The 24,964-nt window shown below is 34.4% G+C and overlaps 1 protein-coding gene across 5 annotated transcripts in view; it reads right to left on the bottom strand.

Moving 5' to 3' along the window:
- TTN (titin) overlaps positions 1–24,964 on the bottom strand; it is a 247,435-nt gene that overhangs the window by 131,403 nt on the left and 91,068 nt on the right. For all 5 annotated transcript variants that reach the window (XM_065670238.1, XM_065670240.1, XM_065670239.1 and 2 more), the window contains 8 exons: positions 24,886–24,963; positions 24,125–24,379; positions 23,398–23,490; positions 22,758–22,835; positions 21,990–22,058; positions 21,312–21,395; positions 21,014–21,076; positions 20,678–20,752 (listed from right to left, as the gene is read on the bottom strand). In XM_065670238.1, coding sequence (XP_065526310.1) covers positions 20,678–20,752; positions 21,014–21,076; positions 21,312–21,395; positions 21,990–22,058; positions 22,758–22,835; positions 23,398–23,490; positions 24,125–24,379; positions 24,886–24,963 — 795 coding nt within the window. The remainder of the gene's footprint in view (positions 1–20,677; positions 20,753–21,013; positions 21,077–21,311; positions 21,396–21,989; positions 22,059–22,757; positions 22,836–23,397; positions 23,491–24,124; positions 24,380–24,885; position 24,964) is intronic.

Below are 24,964 nucleotides of genomic sequence, written 5' to 3'. Positions count from 1 at the left end.
TTTTAAATAAATAAAAAAATAAATTGAAAGTGTTTCATATTTTACAGAACAATCTAGAGCATGAGTTTATATAGTCCCTGCCATTGACTGCTTGGTAGATCTGTCACTGATGTACCTTCATAAAAAGGAGGCTCCTCTTCTCTAGGAATAACGGTGGGTATTTTCTCTTCAAGGACAGCTCTCTTATGAAACTCAGGAACTTGAAAGATATTACCTTGCTTTTAGTAAACTCAAAATATTTTTCAATTTTTTAAATCTCAAACAGAAATAAACTCAGAAATCTAAGGTCTTTTGAATTTCCACATACAGTGCCTTTTTGAGAATGAAATATTACACAGTTCTAGAACTGTCTTGCTAGTACAATTATATGACAAAATGTATAGTTTCTGCTCTCTAAGAGCACAACCCATCTGCTTTTCTTACTGTATCATCATCTTTTTCCTTCTCATCTGTGTAACAGCTGTAACAGTTTTAACTTGCTAGCTCTTACCCTATTATTTTTCCACCAATATCATGTATTGGCATCAAACCCCAATTTAAACTAAATTCACATCTACAGTACAAACATAAAAGTGCTGAAGGTTTTCACACTGGTAGTATAAGTAGCGATACCTCCTCAGCATGTTTTCATTCATAAATCAATGTATTTACTATTTAGCATACGCATAGCACATACCTGAAATGTTTGTCTCATAGTTTTCAATTTGTTGCTGAGAGCCAAATCTGCACTTAAAGACTAGATACTTTTTTAATGTTATAAAGAACATGAGAATCATTTTAGGAGATGTTTGGAAAAGTGACATGAATATTTCCTTTCCATAAAATTTCATATCCAAGTTTCTTTTACCTTTAATTGGTGGAACTTCTATGTCAGGTATATGTGTAGGTTTCTTTTCTTCAGGGGCTGCTCTTTTGAGAATGGCTTGCCCTTTAAGATATAATTTACTTTTAGGGCTTTCAAAGTTCTTTGGAAGAAGTTAGGAAGAAGAGAAAATCTAACAATGAAGATTAATGAAACAGCAAAGGATTAAATAATTACTGAAAGAACATCTATGTTAATTTTGAAGACTAGACACATAACATACAAAAAAATATAACATATTAAATAACATTCTTGAAAGATGGCCATAGATTTGGTTGGTGGAATCTCTTTCCTTTTCAGAAGAAATAAAAATATTATTTCTTTCTGAACTACTTTCACGTGTAGCTTAATGACAGAACACGCATTTTTTTAAAGCGACTCACATATTTTCAACAAATGACTTGAAACCAACAGGCAAAAAAAGACTCAATCACAAAGAGCTAAAAAACTCACGGTGGGAACATGAAACATTTGGACAACTTTCTCAACAAATAATGAAGACAAAAGTCTGAAATCAGAATTCATGAGGACAATGCAGAGGAAGTATACCTTTAGCTGGTGGAGTAATTTCCTTTTTAGGAACAGCAGGTAGTACTTTTTCTTTTGCAACAGGTTTCTTCGGTGCAGCAGGCACTTTAAAGACATTGGTTTTTTTTTAAGAACTTTTGCAATATGAATGTTGTGTAAGAATATAAGTTGAATAAAAAGCAAGCAGTGCAAAGAGTAAAAAAATTTAGCAAAATACAAAATACAGTATCTTCAATTGCTACTGGGTGGTGACCATGCAGGCCACCCACCTGTACTATTTGCTTGGATTCACATAGCTAGAGTCCTTCACATTCACCGAATGAAAAACACCATTCTTGCATTAATTTTTGACTAACAAACTCCAAGTCTTTTTGCAAAATCCCCCCTTTCCCACTGAGTTCATTCTGATAATTTTTACAAGAAACAATTCTAAAATTCAGCACAAAATTAATTTCTGACAAAGTAAGTGTTCTGAACAGAAAATTACAGAGCTCCAAACTAGTACAGAAACTCTACTACCATCCACAGAATCACAGAATCCCAAGGGTTGGAAGGGACCTCAAAAGATCATCTAGTCCAACCCCCCCGCAAGAGCAGGGTAACCTACAGTACATCACACAGGAACTTGTCCAGGCGGGCCTTGAATATCTCCAGTGCACAATTAGTATTCATGACATTTGTTGTAGAGCCTGGTATAGAGAACATCTATTAAGATTGTATGTGCTCCAGCAAGTAGTCTCAGTTTTGATTTGTTAAAGAAATAGAATTTTTTTAGTAACTTAATCCCTTTTACTGCGTTGCAAAAGAAAGTTAAGGGTCTAGCAGTCAAATCAGAATAGGTAAATTACTGGATTTAGGGATTCAGATGCTCAGGCAGAAGTCTGTTTTTAAATTTATCTAGTATCTGATGTACCTTTAGCTGGTGCAGGTTCTTTTGTAGGAGGAGGAACAGGCACTTTTTTTCCTGGCAGAGGTCTTTTAGGCACCTCAGGCACTTAAAAAAGAATTAATTTTGGATTTTAAGTTATTTTTTGAGGAATTGTAATGAATACAAAACAAACAGAGTAATCACTCAGCTGTAGAGGAACCATTTCATGAATTATTTAGTGACAAGTGAACAGCCACTTATTTCAGAGTTCCTGAGCAATGAAAGCTAAGCAATAACAGTGTAAATCTTTCTGGTACATTTTCGATGCACTTTCTGTTTGGTATGAAGGATCTTATAATCATAAATTTAAATTATGAGAAGGAAGATCCAACATGAGTTTTAATATCTCTGTAACTCACAGAAGCTAAACTGGGCAAAAGAAACAAACATAGATGCATAAAAATATTTAAGTTTTGAAGCAGAACTGCATTAGAAAATTATCATTTAATTGCTTGTGACATATCTATACTAGCTCACTCTTGGGCAGTCAGATGTGGAATCTTCTCATTCTAATCTGAAAGGAAGAATTCCTTAGGAAGGAATAGTAGAAAAGCAATCTTTGAATGGATTTATCATTACCAGCAACAGACACACATAGGACTACAAATGGAGAAAAAATATAAATAAACACCCAAAGGAGGCTTAAGCAGGAGCTTGGAACTCAACAAACTGTAAGAATAAAGAAATCATGACTTGATGTACCTATAGCAGGCTGGATTTCATAAGCCTCTTCATATACCTCTTCATATTTCTCATAGATCTCTTCCGTCTCCTTAAACTCATACTTTTCATAGTAATCTTTCTCCTCAGCCTCCTCTTCATATTCCTGTTCCTGAATCTCCTTGTATCTCTCAGGTTCTTCAGGTTCCACATATGCTTCAATTTCTTCACCTTCTTGAACGTCCTCAAACTCTTCAATACTCTCATATGTCTCGTACTTCTCATACTCTTCATATGTATACTCATATTTCTCCACTGGAGGAGCAGGAGAAGGGACTTTTTCTTTCCGGACAAGTTTCCTGGATACTTCAGGCACTTTAGAAACAATATTCTTGTTACTTGCTCATAATTATTAATTTTTACAATTTTTTTAAGTTAGTCAAGACTATCCACATCAAACACAAAATGTACATGATCACCACAAGTTACATTAAAATATCAGAATGTGGTTCCGAAACTATATATTATAAAAGATTTTAGAAATTATAAGAAAAATCAAATCTTTGGGATGATTAAAAAGACATATCTGTACCTTTAGTTGGTGCTGGTTCTTTGGGTTTGGGCACCACAGCTGGCACTTTCTCTTCTGCAACAGCTCTTTTACGCACCTCAGGGACTTTAAAGATAAGGATTTTGTTTAGGAATTTAGAAAAAAATCCCACTTTAAAGCAGAATAAGCAAATAAAGCACAAGAAAAAGAGCTTTATGGTTCTACAATGCAAACATTGATGTCAAAGACTTTTAACACAAATTGAAGCAGGATTCTCAAACAGCAAAGACAAAAGTTAGAAAGAAGAAAGTTAAGAGCTTTTTTAGCATAAATATTAATTATAATCAGGAGTATATATACCTTTTGCAGTTGGAACCTCCACTTTTACAGGGGGGGCAACAGGTGCCTTCTCTTCAGGAGCAACCTTCTTGGGCATCTCGGATACTTTAAAGATAGAACCTAATTTCAGAGTTCTTTTGCACAATTTTAAAATAGACAAACCCAGAAGCTTACAAACAGCAGAACAGAAACTTACAAACTAACAAATAATATGGTGACATATAATACAAGACAAACATACTAAAGTGTCCCTTACTAAACTCAGCTTGTATGGAGAGTGTTATCTATTAATGATAACAGTATTTACAAACTGCAATACCTTTGGCTGGTGGAGCTGGCACCTTTTTAGGAACAAGTTCCTTCTCTTCAGGAGCAGGTTTCTTAAGCATCTCAGCCACTTTAAAGACATCATTTTATGTAAGAATATCATCCGCAAGTAGTATAAGAAAGAAAACAGAAAACATATACAAACAGACACAATGAAATAAGAACTGATCTGTAGAATAAATTTAAATGTTTTAAAGAAGACGAAAGTGAAAAAAAACCCAAAAGACACTCGATGTCTGTAGACAAGACTTCTTGAACAAGTCAGATAATTTCAGAGCTGATTTTTTGCTAGGAATTTGGCAGTCACTCTGAGACATCAAAACAGAAAGACATCAGGGACAGAAAACTGACATAAATGACAAACATAAAATAAATAGACACAGTGAATGAGAATAACAACACATTATTTTCCTAGGTATTAATTTATGTACCTTTTGCTGGAGGAAGCTCCCGTTTCTCAGGAGTAGGTACAGGTATTTTTTCTTTTGAGACAGGTTTCTTAGGAATCTCTGGCTCTTTAAAGATATTTGTTTGCAAACACATTTTAAAGTTACTTTCAGAGAATTAAAAGCATAAGAATACATGAAACAAGGTCACAAGCTCCCCAAAAAGATCATTAAAATTAACATACAACTTAGAACAAGATATAAAGATTAATTTTAAGGAATCCAAAAGATCTCATGAGCGGCTTCCAAGAAAAGATCATGTACCTTTTGCTGGTATGGTTTCTTCTGGAATAGTTTCCTCTTCTTCCTCAGGAACAAAAATGGGAACCTTTTCTTCAGGGACAACTTTCTTTGCCTCTTCAGGCACTTTAAAGATATTATTTTAAGAACTTTACTTTCACAACAGCACAAAGAAAAATTAATAACATAAATCACAAGGACACCAACTTTAAAGTAACAATAGTAATAAAGATAAGGGAAACTATGAGCTATTTTTCACTCCACAAAAACAGCAAAGTACAACTAGGCTTTTAGGATTATGTGAGGATTGGCTCTTTTGACCAATTCTTAATTGCACAGTGTCATTGATAATGAAAAATATTAGAAAGATATGCTACCAAAAAGAGGGTGTAGAGGATTATTAGCATCTAAATTTTTACCTAAAAAATGCCCAGTGTGTACTTCACAATTCTTTTCTAAAAAACTTGCTGCTGAGGTAGAATTTGCACAGCACCAAATGGTAGGCTCTGCAATAGTCTACCTCCACTCTGAATTTCAAATCCAGGGCATATTTTCTGGCTATTCATATGGTCAGTTGCAATTTTATTTTTATGTAAGTTTAGCTAAAAAGCTTATTATTTTAGCCTAGTCTCAAGGTACGTATTCAGAATGATCCCCCTGAATGGATAAATTTGCAGGTAAAGGCCCATAAATTATTATTCCAGCTATTTTGTTTAAGTAAAGTGTAAATTAATTTAAATATTTGTTCTGGATTATGATATCACAATAAATTATTTCATTCAGAGAAGTCACTTAAAATGGAAAACAAGGCCTGATCACAATAAATTATTTCATTCACAGCAGTCGCTTAAAATAGAAAAGAAGGCCTGATTCTCAGCCCACTGAAGTCAATAACAAAATAGACAACAAAGCCCTGCCTGAGATCTAGCACTGCTCACTACAGTGGAGCAGAAGGGTGCTAGAACCAAAGATCTGACTATACATGAGTGTAAATTAATTTTTATAATGAGGTTCAGCTGAAATACCAACATGTAAGGGAGAGGAATAATCTGCATACACAGCACTGTGATATACCTTTAGATGGTGGAATTTTCTTTGCTTTAGGAACTGCAACAGGTACTTTTTCTTCTGGGGCAGCTCTCTTGGGCACCTCTCGCACTTTAAAGATATTGTTTTGATAAGAGATTTTCGATTACTTTTAAAGCATGAAAACTACTAAAACCGTGGAACAAAGTCACAAAGACCAATAAGAAGAAAACTCCACTCAGAAAGATAATTAAGATTTACATCCATCTTGAAACAATCAATAGAGATGAAGATCTTTTAATGAATTGAACAAAGCTCTATGATCATTTTCAAGAAGGAATGGTGTACCTGTTGCTGGTATCTCTGGAACAGCTTCCTCTTCCTCCTCTTCAGGAACAAAAATAGGTACCTCTTCAGCGGGAGGTCTTGCTATTTCTGGCACTTCAAGATAGTATTTAATTGTACAAAACTTAGGCACAACATCAGAAACTGAGAGACAACATACACAGAAGCTAAAGAGTGTGAAGTAAAATGTGCAAGGACATTTGCCATGAACTGCTACGATACTTTGAATTCTAACAACAAACAAACAGAAACAATAAAAAGCATCATTCATATCTTCAGATATAAGAAAAGATACCTGTGGCTGGTGCAGGTTCTGGCTTTTTACGTACAAGGATAGGTACTTTCTTTTCTGGAACTTTCTTGGGCACTTCAGGCACTTAAAAGACATTTTTGTTGAAGAAATTAATTTTCAATGTTACATAAAACATGATAACTGAATAACTAATATTAAGACAACTACACAAATATGGTAAACTTCAATTATGTATAAAAGATAACGATTTTTATCCACAGATTTATGCACGGACGTAAACTTACAGACATACAGACTACAGAACTACAAACTGGCATTAGAAGGTTAAGGGGGAAGTCTGACTGTTTAGTTACATCATTTATCTTTTGAGGCATCTGGTTTTGAATCAGATATTTAAAATAATTTAGATATAAAAGATCCAAAAGACAGAGATGATACAAGACACAGAAATTTTCAAAGTGTACAGTAATAATAGCACCCATGACTAACAGAAATGGCCACAATACAGTGTCCTGATCATAGATATATTTGTGAGTGGGTCAAACACACTAGGACAATGAGTGGTATTGTTACTTGCAGTCTTCTAAAGCTGAAGAAGCAAAACTATAATTATGCAGTTGAACCACAAACTGGTGTACCTTTGGCTGGTGGAGGTTCCTCCACTATTTTAGGCACAGGGACAAGTATCTTCTCTTCTGGCACAGGTTTCTTTGGTACTTCAGGCACTTTAAAAATATTGTTGTAGTTTAAGAATTTAATTTTTGAACCATAAGGTAAAGAACAATTATATGAATCAATAAAGAGGAGTGATAAAGAACTGTCAAGAATAGAAAACTATTCACTCCTTATTATATTGAAAAGGAAAGATGAACAAAGATTGATTTTAAAATATTTTTTCTTTTTTTTTTTAACACAGTCAGTCAAAAGCCGATACCTTTGGCTGGTGGAACTTCCTTCTTTTTTGGTACAGGAACAGGAATCTTCTCTTCTGGCACAGGTTTCTTAGGCACTTCTGGAACTTAGTAAGATATTATAAATTGAGATTGACATAAGAATCTAAAACACCATGACATATACAGAAGTGACACCAAACAATTAAACACAAAGAACCACAATTCTTAAGAGCAACAATCCTTCTAGTATCCTAGTGCTTAACGCAAGTGAGAAAATAAATGAAGTCTGGAAGAACTTTCTGATCACAGCTAGTTACAAGTTCATATACCTTTAACTGGGGGAGCTTCCTTCTTTGGCACTTGGACTTTCTTTTCAGGTACACGTTTCTTTGGCACCTCAGGCACTTCAAAAACATTGGTTTGGTTAAAAAAATAAACCACAAGTTATTTAAAACAAAAATTAAACAAAAAAGCCAGCAGGATAAATATTTAATGTGCAGAGCCCCCTCCAAAAAGAAAAGAAAAAAAGAAATTATTAAGTATGACATCTGAAAAATACTGTGAATTACATATCCAGAAGATGTCTGCTAAGATAAGTAAATGTCTGCTAAGATAAGTAAATGATTTATACCTTTTGCTGGAGGAACTTCTTTTTTCTTCAGAATAGGTATTTTTTCCTCTGGAACAGGCTTTTTGGGAACCTCAGGCACTTTAAAGATACCATTAATGTTTTAGGTATTTACTTCTAAACCAACAGGAACATAAAGTGCAAACAAGCATCACAAATACGCACCCAAAACATACAGCAATGATTTAACATGGTTTGATCATGAAGACAAAATAAAATCAGAAACAGGTTCTATTAACTGCTATTATGTCCATTCTCTCTGCTCTGTCATTGAAGCCATGAATAAAAATATTTTCAACTTCAAGGGCTTATTTGCTGATCAAAAGATTGAGTTAAGACATAGTTTGCCTTTTTAGAACAAGCTATTAAAGAAGATGAAGCGCCATGGTAAGGAAACTTGCAAAACCACAATTTTATTTTTCCTCCAACTTTTGGATGTTTATTACAAACATTGTAATAAACAACTACTTAATTGCTGTATTAGGTATTTAGTAGATTTACTACTTCTACTTATTTTCCCCTAGAGCTATGATACTAACTTTTATCAACCATGAAATAGGTTTCCTGATCATGCTGGATAAGCCAATTTTGCATATGTGTTGAAACTGCTGATTACATTTTCTTCCTTAGAAATTTCCAAGTGCTTTCTACATGTAAAAAGCAAGCATATAAAAATTTTCAGCTGGTTTACTTCAAACACAGAACGATGGACACATTATAAGTACCCATTGGTCTATAGCACAATTTGCTGGGTAATGGCAAAATTTAAGAGTGGCTTACTTGAATGTAAAAGATGAAAATCCTGCTTCTGCTGAAATTAACAGATTTTCCCTTTAACTGCAGTGATGCAAAGTTTCAGCTAAAATGTACCTTCAACTTTTTTGTGCTCCAAAACCCAGAAACTTTCATACAAGCTTTATGATGACAGGAGAGTAATCTCACGTGCTCTGAACTAACCCTAATCTTCTTGTTCATGATTCACCTGGCTTTTGCAGTGCACAGCCTGGCCTTTACTAAGAAAAATATGCTAATAGATATGACAAAATTCTACTGCAAACAATGATAAATATAACTTTAGCATACTTTAATTAGTCAAAAAAATCTGAATGTCTTTTTGGGGAAGACAGACTATGGAATGATTGGAATCAGGACTGGAAAATACACAACTTTACATAGTCTTAGATGATTATGTGATTTGGGGAAATCTGAAATCTTTATGTTACAACGTAGAAAGATTTTATCTTGTTGATAAAGTTGTCCTCTCTAAGTAGTGAATAGTATGTTCATCATGTACTAACAATGTTAAAAATTTACACCAGAACCATATAAAATTCATCCTAATGAAAACACCTAAACCTAGGATTATTTAAAAATGGTAATTTAAGAAGACTTATTTTTGCTTTCCCTGAAAATATATTATTCCCTTCAAAAAATAAATAACCAGCAACTATAGGGTTTTTGAAGAGGAAATCAATGTGGTTTGTGTTTGTAAATCACATATTTTCAATTACCCCACCTGTTTTCTAGATAAACATATTTTTTTTGTCAGAATTCTTATATCCATTTTTAAGTATTTCAAGCACAGTCTGGTAGCAAAATTGGACCCCAGAAGAGGATGAAATAAAGCTCAGTTAAATTTTCTTGGTTGTTATACAGACTTCGTATGAAAGAGGAATGAACACGTATGACATGGAACATTTAAATTTATAGAGGTAGTAGTAAAGAATAGACGTACAGCCATTGCACGTTTTCTATACTATATATTAATCATTAAACATCTTGAAAAAAAGCACATTGCAAAGCATACGGGAACATATTAAACCAAAACTTTGATATACTAAGAATTAAAAATACTACTTTTTCTCACAAAAATCCAAAAATTAAAGTATACCTCTAACTGGTAGCCGAGCCTCCTCTTCATACTGGGGAATTTCTGGCTCTTCCTCCTCATATTCAGGAACTTCCTCTTCATAATAAGCAGCTTCTTCTTCATAATGTGTGACTTCTTCATCTTCATATTGAGGAACTTCTTCATACTGAGGAACTTCCTCCTCATAATGACTAACTTCTTCATAATGGTGGACTTCCTCCTTGTAATGGAGTACTTCCTTCTCATATCTGGTGACTTCTTCCTCTTCATATTTTGGAATCTCTTCTTCCTCTTCATACTGAGGAACTTCAACATACACTTTTTCTTTTCGGACAACTGTCTTGCGTACTTCAGGCACTTAAAAAGATATTAAGTTAAAGAATCTTAAAATTTAGCACATAAATATTAACTAATAATAAGGATCACAAGGCATTGCCAAATAAGAATTAAACCACAGGAAGAACATTCCATGGAAAACAAATCAGTATTCACTGTACATGGAACATACAAGACACAAAAAAACACATTTATAACATATTTCAATTCTCTATCCAGTATACCTTTGGCTGGTAGTCTTGCCAGTTTTTTAGGAGGATAAGTTCTTTCTTCTATGATAGCCCTCTCTGGTACATCAGGCACTTAAAAGATACAGTATATTCACATTTAAGGATTGTTAAAAGTGTTTAAAAGCAAAAATATTCTTGCCAAGAAAAAAAGAAACATATCCTACAAATATACGGCTTATATGCGAAAGACAAGTGCGCTTATTGACACTGGACATATAATTATGGAAGCCATTATGCTGCTTTCCAATTAAATAACAACAAATATTTCAAGATCCCAATATAAAGAGCTGATATGATTCCTGCTTCATCCATTGCTGCCAGCAGTGAAGTTAAACTTGCTGAAGGGCAGAACTCAAAATCCAAATTCATCGATCAAATTACAAAATCATTAAATCCCACTGTTCTCTGTGACAGCCCCTCTCCACAGCAGTGACACTTTGCGCTACCTCACTAATAGCTCAAGAGTCCTGACTTGCTGCTAACAAAAGATCTTTATGGTAAACAAGAGATGAAGATAAGAGAGCACATAGAGAAAACCTTGGGAGTGGCTAACAATAGGCAAAAGCTCTCGTCTAACTAAAGGCAAAAGAATTGCTTGCTGAGTAAGGTGTTTTTCCTCTTCTGTTGATTGCTTTACAAAGTAGCTTGTTTGTTCAGGCACAGCAAGGAGCCATGCCCTATAAGAGCAGAAAAATTTCCAAAAGATTAAGGTGTGAATATGTTCAGTTTTTATTCAGGAAAGAATGGACACTATGTTTAAGCACCTTATTATCTTTTGCAGAACAGCAGTGCATAGGTCTTGTCTTCTGAAGAGGCATCTTGGGAAAATTTTGCCAAGTATAACTGGAAACTGCACAGAAGATTACTCTATTTTGATCTTCTCAAGAGAGAGAATCCATTCTGTCAGTGACAGATTTGAGAATTTCAACAACCTGTCTTCATGATAAGTTACATGAGTATAGATGAGTGGCTACCACAAGTCTTGATGCTTGCAAAGTGGGTGTTATTTTTGCGGGTAATGTGAAGACTGATCAGCTCCTCAAATATTTTCCGGCAGAACCCTGCTTGATATTTACGTGTCAGGTATATCTGTATTTGAAATCTTAAAATATACCTGATTGGATCTAGTATCTTTGGTTGAATTGATTACAAAAACTGCATTGTGCATGCATGCCTTTGCCAGGAAGATCAGGTTCCTTTGTATTCTTTTGTCCTAGCTACAGCACTTCTATGTGGTATCCTATGGGAGAACTGTCGCATTTAATGTCTTTCTGCTTTGAACTTTTCCAGATCAGCTGGCATATTGACTCCCTTGCAGAAAGCCAGCCAAATCCTCTTCCATTGTTCTCTTAGTACTCATGATCTGCCTGTTCCACATAATTCTCCAACAGACAGACTAAACAGATTATTTAACTTCACACTGATGTGATTGTATTAATCTTTCATTATATAAATATGATAATGCTTTTATCAACAGCAGCAGTAGTAAGTAGTAAGTATGAGGCATCTTGTGGGTCATTCTCCACAACTGAATAAATTCCCTTCAAAGGTGATAGAGCAATGAATTTTCTTTAAAAGCCCTGGACTTTGTTCAAAGCCCTTGAGCTGGCAGGTCCAATATATGGTATTGTGCCAAGTGTCACAGACCGTCAAGCAACAGCAGAGGTAAAGGTTTTTTCTTTGACTTTCAGATTTAGGTGAAGAATTGATGTCATGGAACATGAAAGGACAAGGCTTCTTTTCAGGAGAGGAAAAGGCTGCCCTATTTACCCTCAGAGGTCAGACAGGTGACAAGATTTGCAAAGTAGGACCTAGTGAAATGGTTGGGCTTCCACTACGGCAACAGTAAGCCAGAAGAAACGATTTAAGCTTCTTGTGAGAATGGAATACTGTCCTGTGGTATTATACAAACAACTTTCAGGATAAACTGGTGATCTGCACAGGACATGAAATTGTGTTTTCTTTTGTTTAGTATTTTTTGTGGACGTCTTAGTGTTTTGTTGTTTTCTTTTTTTTTTGTTTAAATAGATAACAAGATGCAAATTTGGACAGAATCTTTTTAGTCCATTCATACCTGTGTATGAGATCTCCTTTTCCGTGTGAAGAGAAATGGATACTTCTTCTGTCATAGCCCAGTGTTCTTCTTCTGTTAGTACTTCAAAGACAGAATCTAGCATTAATATTTTTCTCTGGATTATTATAATGTACAATAACAAATATCCCATTTAGGGGTTCTTAGAAAACTAGTTATTATTTTCCGACACCTCCCAAAATCAGAGTAATTGGAAAAAATATGCATCTAGTGTTTCTCAGACTGATAATGTTCCCTTGAGACTATGGTGGGACACAGTGGTGGACTTGCCAGTGTCAGGTTAACTGCTGGACTTGGTGATCTTAGGGGTATTTTCCAACCTAAAAGGTTCTATGAATCTACCATTAGAACTTCAAGAAAGGTGCCAGACCAGCAGTCTTGAAGCTTTGGTGCTATTGCATGAGGACAGTCTGTCCATAGGATAATCCATGGGCAGGAGTACCTTCTGGTGGTGGAGACACTTTTCTTTTTGGAACAGCAATGGAAACTCTTTCTTCTTTGGCAAGTTTCTTTGGTTCTTCTGGCACTTTAAAGATAGTAAGAATTATTAAGTTCAAAAAAAAATGACACACTCTCTGAAGTTCATACAAAAGAATTATGGACAAACAATTATGGGGAAACAGTACACTTATAATGAACACAACAGTAACAGCAGCTGTACAGACATAAAGACACATGAATTAACAGAGAAAATGACAGAGGAAGCTTTAATGCATAGTAGGTAGATATGCATTACGTATTTTGGAGATACCTTTTTGGGGGAGCGGGGGTCTAGGAATAAATTCTTCAGATAAATTAGACACTTTGAAACACTTTGCAATTTTAGTAACAGCACAAATATAATTTAACATTAAAATAATATCTACTAAAATAATACATATAATATTAGAAGAATAGATATATAGACAAAACCACATCAAAAACAAACATATTCACACATCAGGAATTAAGATGGAATGATTAAGATGAAAGTAAGATGCGAATAATTTGCCTCCTGGCTCTTTGGAAACATAGTTAAACCACAGGACACCATAAAAAAAATCACTTCTCAAACACAAGAAAATCACAGAACCAGAGGAAATATTTGTAAGTTTGAAACCCTTCACTGAATATTGACAATGTTATAAAAATTAATATTTTTTTAATCTAAATGCATTCATATTTATTTAACTTCTTCACTGAGTAAATGTGTTAACTCAGCTTTCCAAAGCACTTAAGCAACCAAAATAATCAATGAAGTTAAATAGTGCTAAAAAATTCAAGGAATGAAGGCGTGTGACTGTTCTCTGTCACCTTCTGCATTTTTTTTTCAGGGGAGAAGACAAAGGTCCTTTCCATTTATAATCAAGTCAGGAAAGACTTGAGATTTGATTAACCAGAAACATTGTGTGTGTGGACATCTGATATTTGGAAGCCTTCTGTGCTTTCAAACAAACTTGTGTACCTTTTGCTGGTGGACCTGCCACTTTCCGTGAAATCGGAACAGGTACTTTCTCTGCTGGCACAGGCTTCTTGGGCACTGCTGATATTTTGTTTAAAAAAAAAAAAAAAGTATTTAAAATGATTTTGAATTAACCACAGTTTATTAACATAATCAGATGACAAAACACAAATACAGGGACTTGACATCTCTTCAAGTCAAATAAGAAAAGACAGCAAACACTTAACAGCTTGTGTTAAACAATTAGATATTATAAATGTAAATCAGTATTCTTGAAACAAGACTTTTATTGTGTAGCTCTGAAAAAAGATATACCTCTTTTTGGTAGAGCCTCCTCTTTTTTAGCAACTGCAACTTTTTCTTCTGTGATAATTTTCCTGTGTACTTCAGTCACTTGAAAATAATAAGTGTAAGGATATTTAATTGCAAAATTTGAAGTATTTCTCTACTTAATATGATCTTTTTAAAAAGAAAATGCTAAGTAAACTTCAACAACAGACACTGAAGAAAACTGTACTTTACAGTCTTAGTGCAAAGATGAGCAAATAGTCAAAAGAAAGGGGAGATCCAGACATAAGTTACAGATACTAACAAACACAAATTTATTTAAGCAAAATGACTAAACAGAAATGCTGCAAGGCCAAACAAAACGTTTTCCATGATAATAATATTCTCAGTTTGTTTACCTTTTGTTGATGGAGGTTCTTCAACTTCTATCTCAAAAGTGGGCACCTGTTCTTCCGTAGGTTCTTAAAAAGATTGTGCAACTTTAGAATACTTGATTGATTTCACAAACAGGCATAAGATAAAAGATGAAGTAACAAATCTCATCAAGATGACACAGAACAGAGACCACATTGTAGACAAATGGACATAAATACATGTTTAATGATGAAGAAATTTGATATGAAGGATACATTTTTTATCAACATGCATATATGTTAAAGATGTCATAAAAAAAAAAAGGTGCCTTTTGCAACAGGAAAAAAACAATGGTATACCTCGTGGTGGTGGAGCCTCCATTTTTTTAGGCACAGGGACAGGCACTTTCTCTTTAGGAACTACTTTCTTACGAACTTCAGGAACTTTAGAAAAATGAGTAAGATAAGAAGAAAGATAAGAAAGAATATTAAGATGTAATATTTTTCATTGCTTACTATATCACAGTGTGCTTTATTGAGTTAACACAAACAATACTTGTCACAGTACAAGATGGAATTTGAGACAACCATTCATCTCTGTAAGCACACACCACCCATGTCAACATGTAGAAACAAGACAGTAAAACAAACATATTTTCCTTGAAGATGCATCACCCAGATGGGAACTGATTTGTACCTTTAACTCCTGGAGCTTCCTTGAGGGCAGCTGGAACTTTCGGTTCAGGGACAACTCTCCTGTGCTTCTCAGGCACTTTAAAAGATTACAGTACATGGATTTACAAAGAGTAGTGAAACTAGAACAAGCACACGTTTCCTTAATGCAAAAACCACAAACGGAGACAAACACGTAGTGGCAACATAACGCTCAGAATGATGAAACAACCAATATTTTGTAATGAAAAGAATGTATACCTTTAGTGTGCGGGGCTTCCTCTCTTTTAGGAACAGTTACCCTCTCCTCTATGTAGTAAGACTCTTCTTCAGTCACTTAAAAAAAGTTAAAAAATACTTGAGTTTAAGACCTGTTACTGTCTTTATGGCCCTTTAAAGCAACAAAATATTTGTAGGACAAGAATAAGCAGCGTGCTTTGCTAACAGACAACTCTGCTGTTACAAAATCTACATTCAAACCATTCTGCTCCCTCTGAAGGCAAAGGAAAAACTCCATGCAACTTAAATGGAACTGAGATTGAATTGCTATCTTGTATTTCTGTAGCATTTGAAAACACTCAGTATCTGAAGTACTGGATTAGCACTTTCCATTCCTCTGTCCACTAGTTCACCAGTGTTGTAATCTGTCCACTTTCAGAAAACCTCTCTCCCAAATATCAAGAAAATTCCTTGAGTAAAGCCACCCCTTGAAAATACTTTCCATAATGTCATTTGACTCAATGGAAATTGAGTCAATCGATGTATGTTACTGTCCTTCATAGCATTATGATACCACCAATAAACTCCCAGGTGAAAACAATATAGTAATTTTATGATTAAATGGTCTCAGGAACCAAAGTGCACCATGATATTCTGAAGGACTTTTACTTCATCCAAGCAACCTGGTGGAAGAGGAACTTCTAACAGAGAATTTTTGTAAAAAAAAAAAAAAAAACAAATTAAAACAAACAAACCCACCACAAAAAAAAAAAAAAGGTGGGAGGAGGAAAGGGCTGGTAATTCTCAGCATCCAAGAGATAGCTCATTATTTTCATTGTATCAATACAGGATTAATTATTACACTTTTCAAAAGCAAAATAGAAATTGTAGGCATTCTTAGCATTAAAATTTATAAGAGATGAAACATATTTATATAGTTGTAATTTTTTGTTTATGAATAGAGTAGACATTAATCCACAGTATATTTGGTACAAAACAAAAATTATATTTTTTGCTTTTGCCTAACATTCTTGAACTGTGGTCGTACCTTCAGAAACCTCTTCTCTGTGAATGGAAACAGATACTTCCTCCATTTCTTCTTCAGACCATTCTTCAACTGTTGGTTCTTTAAAGAAAATTACTAGGTTTAGTGTTTTTGGTGGATGGATGGATGAGTCAGTTGATGGCTCAATGAATGGAGAAGATTAAGACCAATTCTTACACGTTCTATATGACAATGACAGATTTGCATACAATACAGAAAGTGCTATGCACATACACATATGTATGATTTGCTCTAAACGATGTGCTTTCTCGATGCCCCTATTGTGTGCAGCTGTATCTCTCAAATATCCTTCACTGGTCCACCAGAATACCTCAGCTTCCCAAACTTCCCCATCACAACAGCTGAGGGAAGGGGGGCACAACAGTAAAGAATTAAAGGCTGCTCCTTGATCTGGCTATGTGAAAGTAAGAAGAGGAATAAGATAAGAAGGGTATGTCAACATTTGAAAGGAAAGCCTGGCATCTGCATTTCAACAATGGTGACTGTATCAGGAAAACACCAACTTGTTCTGGGGTAAAACATTGATTTGCAGGGGACAAACAGAAATTAACAGTGCACATACCCATCTGAATATATATTTGCATGTTCATATTTTTGATATCTTACATATCTGCTTTTAAAAACTCACTTGTGCTTTTTTAATAGAGTATGTAAATTGTCTTGCCTGGCTAGTTATTAATGGGATACAAAAATGGCCAAAATGTTGATTTCAGCTATGCTGAAGCTGACGTATTTTGGAATTATACTAACTTAAAACAATTGAACTCAGCCTTCCCTGAGTATGAGAATGCAAGCTAAAAGAGCTGGTGAGAAGCTAACATTGGAGAGAGAAATAGTATTGTTATCTGCAGCGCTACAGGGAGCTTTGTAGGGAGCAAGACAAATGGATGGTTACAATCGTAAATGGCAGAGTCTGAACTCAACACTATACATCCGTATTTCTTCTTATGATTTCATGAGAACCTGATCCCAAGATCACTGTATTCAGTAGGAGAGTTTCCATTTGTGTCAATTTGGTGGGATCATGGCGTTCAAGACTGTTATGGTAAAAGACATTCAGGAAGCTCTTAACTGCTTGCAAATCTGTAAAATGTTCAACGCAAAACTCATACAAGAAAACTAACATGAAACTTTTGTGTATTTTGATCTGATCTTAGAAAAATAAACTTGTAGACAAAGTACAAGTTTCTTATTATTGTCTGTTTATAATGTACCTTCAGGTAGTGGGACTTCCTCTGGAATAGCAACAGATACTCTTTCTTCTGTAATAAGAACTCTTTCTTCATAAGTGGCTTTCTTCTGCACTTCAGGCACTTTGAAAGATAATAATATTAAATGTATTCTTCTTTAATTCCATTGTGAAAGCAATGTTGCCAAATGCTAAATCTAAGTTTCCAAAGAATCGCTTAAGGGTTTTGAGCTCATAACACATAACAGAGATTGAACATTTAGAAATACTATTTTTGTACGAATTGCACAATACATACCACATATTGTAATGATTCGTCACTAAATTGGAACAGCAGAACACACAGAAGCACAAATCAATGATGGGTAACAGTACAGAACATATAAACAGAAGCTAAGAAATAGCATATTCTTTTCCTCTACCGGAAAGCATACCTTTAGCTGGAGGAGACTCAACTCTTTTAGGAACAGCAGGAGATACTTTTTCTTTAGGAATAGGTTTCTTAGGAACTGCAGGCACTTAAAAAAAAGTATTTAGTTTTAGGATCCATAAAGTGCAAAACAGGCAAAAGAATCATGTAAAAGAAATATATCTTTCAAAAAGATTACACATGGACATATTTTGCTTGCAAAATACAACAGCTGAGCAAGCTGAGGCAAGTGCAATGTTCTAAAGACTAAAGTAAATGATATTACATTGAACAACATTTTACCTTTTGCAGGTGGAGCTTCTTCTATTTTAAGAACACGTGGTATTTTTTCTTCTGGAGCTGGTTTCTTAGGTACTTCTGGCACTTAATATGAATTATAACAACATTAAGTAACTAAAATTACAAGTGTTTTAAGACCGCATCTATTACACAGTTATCCACAAAAAATTACACAAAATATTCATAGCTAGTGCAACTGAAGTACAATTAAAACAAGCTGTAGTTAACAATCAAAGCCAAAACTTGACATAAACAAGATGTTTAAGATAACAAGAAAAGAATGTTATTTATTTAAGTGTACCTTTAGGCGGTGGAGCTTCATCTCTTTTTGGAACAATTTTTTTCTCTGGGGCAGCTCTTTTGGGCATCTCTGGCACTTAAAAAAGGTAAAATACAAGATAACTGAATTATATATTTCAAAGATTTATTGAAGTATTACAGAACTTTATTAATCCATTTACAAGAATATCAAGATATACCACATAACACATTCATACACTTAACATAGAGAGGTGTAAGACAAGAGCAACATACATTTGACAAAAAAAAAAAAAAACCGCAAAACAACAAACCAAAACAAAACCCAAAACCAATCAAACAAAAAACCTAAACAAAATGAACAAATCAAACCAGTCTCTGGAAGCCTATCAAAGATTTCTTAACTGAAGAAAGAACTGCTCAAGTATGTTTAACTGGCCTTTAAAACTGTTATATATACACAGAGAATTATACATTTAAAAAAACAATTTATAACACAGTACAGGATAAAAGAAAACAAATTTTAAAGATACTCAACAGGAACACGCACACTCCATCACTAAGTATACCTTTGGCACTTGGAGGTTCTTCTTTGGGAACTGGAATGTGTACTTTTTCTTCAGGTACAGGTCTTTTAGGCACCTCAGGAACTTTAAAGGTATTAAAACTTGTTTAAGTAATCTTTCTAAGGCTTTTGAGTTTGTCTTAGGTGAGAACAGACATACAAAATACCACACAAAGACTATATTTAGCATAAGCTTATAGGAGAAGTGAATAGTAGTTAAAGAAAACAGTACAATAGTACAGGACTGTCTACAAGCACACATTGAAAAGATGCTGTACCTTTTGCTGGGGGAGCCACTTCCTTTTTAGCAACAGCAATTTTCTTTTCTGGAACAGGTTTCTTAGGGACTTCAGGCACTTTGGAAAACATTGTCAAAGTGAGAGAGCTTTAGTCTTTGGACACCTTATACAGATTTCAGCAATCCAAGATTGCTTTATAGAACATAGAGTCTGGACAAGAGCTGACCACTGCAACACAATGCTATGTACAACCTTTTGGACATACAGTGGACTATATGGAAAAGACACTATGATACAGTACAAAATTCTGATGTCAACATTACTGCACTATCACCTTTCATGGCACTTTGTTAAAATAAAAACACCATACCATTTTCTGCAAAAGCCACGCAACATAAATACAAACAATGAGTGCAAGGTTGTTAGGACAAAAGAAGGGCCAAAGCTGAGACAAATGTGAGCATAAGCATAAATGAAAAAGTGAAAGTATGGAGATAATGGAAATAATGCAAAATGAAATAATGGATATGGAGATAAAGCAAAACCAAAGCCACACAGAGAGTAAATTCATAAATATATGCAAGAAAACATGAAAAATAATATAATGAAAGACAGTTGGGGGGAGGGGTTTGTTGTGTTTATGGGGTTTTTTTTGTTTGTTTTTTCTTCAGTTTACTAGCGCAGTAGAAATACCTTTAGCTGGCAGAGCTGCTTCTTTTTTAGGAACAGGAATAGGCTTTCTGTCTTCTGGAACATGCCTCTTAGGTATCTCAGGCACTTTAAAGAGATAGATGGTGAACACTTAGGAGACAGCAAAAATATATGGAAGATCACAGTAGGCTGCTTTCAACACACTGGATAAGCAAACACTATAAAAATATACACTTTTTTGTCAAAGAGATAAAACATGCTTATCTCAAGAAAGGTATTCAAAGAATTAATTAAAGCAATGATGAAGAAGAATGACACTTAGAAATGCAGTAGGGTTTCAACATTTGAAAGCAGAGCCAAAGAGATGGAAAGATCTCAGTACTTATATGCTATCATCTGGTAAAGAGCAGTACAGGCAGTAAACCTGGAAGTTCAGAAAAATGGTGCACATGATGATACAAAGATTTTATTCACCTTCAATGTGTGGGATCTCCTGTTCTGTAGAAATTACTTCTTCCTCCTCCTCTTCCTCTTCAACTTCCTTATGTGCTACAATAGGAATTTTAAAGAAATTAAATTTGGAGATAAGAAGTATCAATGTTTGTAGTGAATCTGAAAAACATTTAAGAAGATATTACGTGTGTCCAGTACACAAAAGTCACTAAAACACATAAGCTAATATGAAAAAAAAAAAGAAAGAAATAATCTAAAAAACCAACAGCATGTGCAAATCTCACAATGATTTTTTTGTTAACTACAGATTTGAATTATTTTAAAAAATCTCAGATATTGATTAGTCACTTAGTCTACCTTCAGTTGGGTAAACAGCTTCAAAGAATCTTTCTTCAACTGTTTTCTCACGCTCTGTTGGCTCTTCAAAGAAAAGCATTTAAACAATATTAAAATAGCAGAAATGTTGACATTCCTTAATCTAAATAAAACTGAGGCTACATAACACAATGAACAAAGAGAAGCAATACATATTGGAAACAAATACAGATGTGTCTAAATATGTAATTTGCCATATGTAACAAAAGATTAAAAGAAATCTATCAGGATTGGAAGATTGATTTGATTTGCGTGCACAGATTTTTGAGTTTGTACATACCTGTGACATATGAATACTCTTCTTGTTTGTGGACAGAAACTGACATCTTTTCTTCTGAAACAGTCCATGTTTCTACTGTAGGTACTTTAAAAATAGGATTTTGTTTTAGTAATTTGTATTCTAGATCCACATTAGTGGTAATCAGCATGTGAGTTCTTATCAAATCTGTATCTGTATTGCACATTTAAGTATTAGACATATTTAGACAGTATTTATATTCTAAAATACTGAACACAAAACAAGCATACAAGTATAATATTTAGTATCTGTTTAAGACACAGACATCATTAATCTAAAGATATAAAATAAATGCATGCACCTATTTTTGGAAATAGTGTGTAAGAAGACTTGCAACGGCAGTTCTTCAAGGAAATTTTGGGGCACTATGCAAAAGTTATGCTTATTATGTAAGCATAGGCCAGCATACAGAAGAGATGAAGAAAAAGCTAAATCACACTGCAATATCCTCTACGTTGTTTAAACAAGAATCAAAAGGCTGGCCACAAACATATTAAAAACAGACTTTATGAAAGACAAAAGCGTGGTACACATACTATTTAAACACAGAGTAGTTACAACATGACTAGTACAATAGATCCAGATACATACACACAGGCCCACATATTCACAAGAAGCACAAGAACACTGAGGGTGCTGCAACTGAAAGATGATCTGTACCTTCCTTTTTCATAACTTTTTCTTCAACGATCATTGGTGTAGGCTTTGGTGGTAGAACTTTCTTGGTAACTGTTGGCATTAAAATTTTGTTAGTCGTATATTTAGCAAAGATATCATAATTCTAGCAATGATGTTGAAAATACAACAAATGACAAACAATCTAATTCAGTAGCTAAGTTAGGCTCCTTGAAGCCATGCAAAGCATTAGACAGAAAGTAGCAATTTTTTATTGTTACCTTCTAAAGAGGCTAGGTAACTCAGGGCATTTAGTACACAGGTTATAGCCTGACATACACTAAATTGTAACCAACAGACTCCTGCTGCAGAATGGGAACTGCTAAACAAGAGGAGGTGGTCACCAGGGGAATAAGGATGCATCTTTATTTCATAACTGAAATAAAGGGAATAAAGGCATCTTTACTTCAATTAACCAAGATATCCTGGTAGACAAGTCAAGGTAGAAATCTGAGAAAGATGGTGATTTTAGCTCTTCAACTTAAAGTGAAACATACCATTACACCCAGTGCAATTTTGCACCTACTTCCTTTCTTAAACCATCTGTGGTTAGCATCTGCATTTAACGTTTTTCCCTAAAAAGGTTTTCATTTTGCTTTTATGCAATTCAGCAGAAGCTTTTATTACGTTTCAAGGACTGAAAAATTTATAAGACCCATGACCAAATGAAGACAAAGCATATGAAGATTGGCTAAGTAACAACAGCTACTACTTTCATGTAAAATGATAATAAGGTAGTTAAACAGTAGTTACCCTCAGCCCGTTTGACTTTTTCTTCTGCGACCCTCTGAGTAGTTATCTCCACTTTTTCATCAACAGGTTTCTTGACAACTGTAAGTGATTCAAATAGATTTATTGTTTAAATAATATTGCAAATCATTTTCTGGACACAAACCAGGTATAATGCTATTTTCTCTTTTAGGATGTTATAAACTTTGTGCATCCTGTTAGTGGTTGAGCACATCATTCACTGTTGGTGAACTTTGTTGGTAAAGGCACTTGTGAAACAAGTGATCAGGCCCACCCTCCCCTGAGATATACAGTGATCTGAATATACACTTCTCAGAAGTGCAGCATTCACTGACTCAAAAGCACCACCCAAGCCCAAAGCAAATATAAAGTGGGTAGGAAATATAACGAAAGCTCAGCTTGATTTTGCCAGCAGTTCTTGGTTTGTTTCAACCACCAGTGCCATTATTTTCTTTCTGCTCAAAAACATGAGAGCAGAAGAAGAGGAAATGTTGTCATAAGCCTTGCTCATGTCACCATCCAACATAAAGAGACTTTTTTCCTTTTCAAGGAAATGGTAATAACCAACATATGTCAGCTTGAGAAAAGATGCATGAGAGATCTTAAAATGCATGTTCCTGTTAGTTTTGCAGGAAAGTCATACCTTTATGAACTGTTACTTCTTTCTTTTCCTTCTTTTCAGCTGTAATTGTTGGTGGTTTTCTCTCAGGCACAGGCTTCTTAGGAACTTCAACAACTTCAAGAAAAATAACACTGATGCTGAAAAATGCATTGTCCCAAGGTTTGATACACGCAAAAATTATTAATTGTGCCATTGTAAGTTTATGTAAGTTTAAGAGAGTTTTGGAGATCCAATTGCTGCAGTAGCATTGTCTGTTCATTCCCAAGTTTGATGGTTTATCATCAGAGCCAAATTCTGTTCCTAGAGGCATAGATGTTACTACTACCCAAGACAGTTAAAGTAAGCAAAGAATTGTAAAATACAGCTACTGACGTCAAGAAATTAATGTGTGAAACGTTTAATCTAAATAATTTTTATCTAGAATACATGAAAATGAGAAGAAATATCCAAACTAAATAAAAATGTCACATACCCTTACAAACTACTAACTTATATTAGTTTTTAAAGAGTAAGCTTAAAAAGTCCATTGCCAACAAATTATAGTGTATCGTTTTCTATCTGCATTTACAACATGCCATACTAAAGTCCTTGTCTGATTATCAAGTGCCAGTTAAAACTTGGAAACTTATTAAGGTCCAAATGTTGTAAAAAAAAGTAGTAAAAAAAAAAAAGCTGCCTGGCTCAAAATTTTTGGGCCTTAATAACAAGTATGAGAAAAGAGAAGAAATAAATAGTATAATTAAAATACCTTCTTCATGAATTACTCGTTTTTCTTCATAAATCACTTCTCTTTTTTCATAAGTTTCTTCCCATTCCTCTTCACCTTCGTCATAGCCTTCTTCCTTGACATAATATTCATGGTCTTCTCCATAATCTTCTTCCCATTCTTCATAAGGTTCTTTGGGTTCTTCATATATTTCCTTCTTTTCTTCATGAATCTCTTCTCTCCTTGCCATGGATGTTATTTTTATCTCTTTGGGCTTCTCTGGCAGCACCTCAGGAACTTCAAAAAATGAGAAAATAGATTATGTAAGCATTTTTTAAGTAAGTGCAATATGAAAGGAGGAATATGGAATGGGTTGCCCAGGGAAGTTGTGAATGCTCCATCCCTGTCAGTGTTCAAGGCCAGGTTGAACAGAGCCTTGGGTGACATGATTTAGTGTAAGGTGTCCCTGCCCATGGCAGGGGGGTTGGAACTAGGTGATCTTGAGGTCTTTTCCAACCCTAACTATTCTATGATCTATGATTCTCTATGATTCATCTCATAGCCTGGAATTTTCAAGGCATATTGGATATTAGCAGCTAATTAAATGATTTCACTTTCACAGTTTAAAGAAGTGACTCTTTTTTAAGCAGTCTTAATCAGCTTGGATTTCAAATATGCATGTTTTTAACATAAGGACAAAAATCAAATTGGTTTGATTGATTCAAGATAATTTAAAACAAATTATCTTGTTTTCCCAAGGTACTGTTATGTTTTTTAAATTATATAAAAAAAAAGGAAGTTACCTTTTGGTGGTGGGACTTCTTCAGGAACTTTCTTAACCACCTTTTTGGAGACTTTCTTTAACGGAACCTTTTTTTCTGC

The sequence above is a fragment of the Lathamus discolor genome, chromosome 3 (genome assembly GCF_037157495.1).
Source record: "Lathamus discolor isolate bLatDis1 chromosome 3, bLatDis1.hap1, whole genome shotgun sequence".
Taxonomy (NCBI): domain Eukaryota; kingdom Metazoa; phylum Chordata; class Aves; order Psittaciformes; family Psittacidae; genus Lathamus; species Lathamus discolor.
This window is presented reverse-complemented; position numbering and strand designations above follow the sequence as displayed.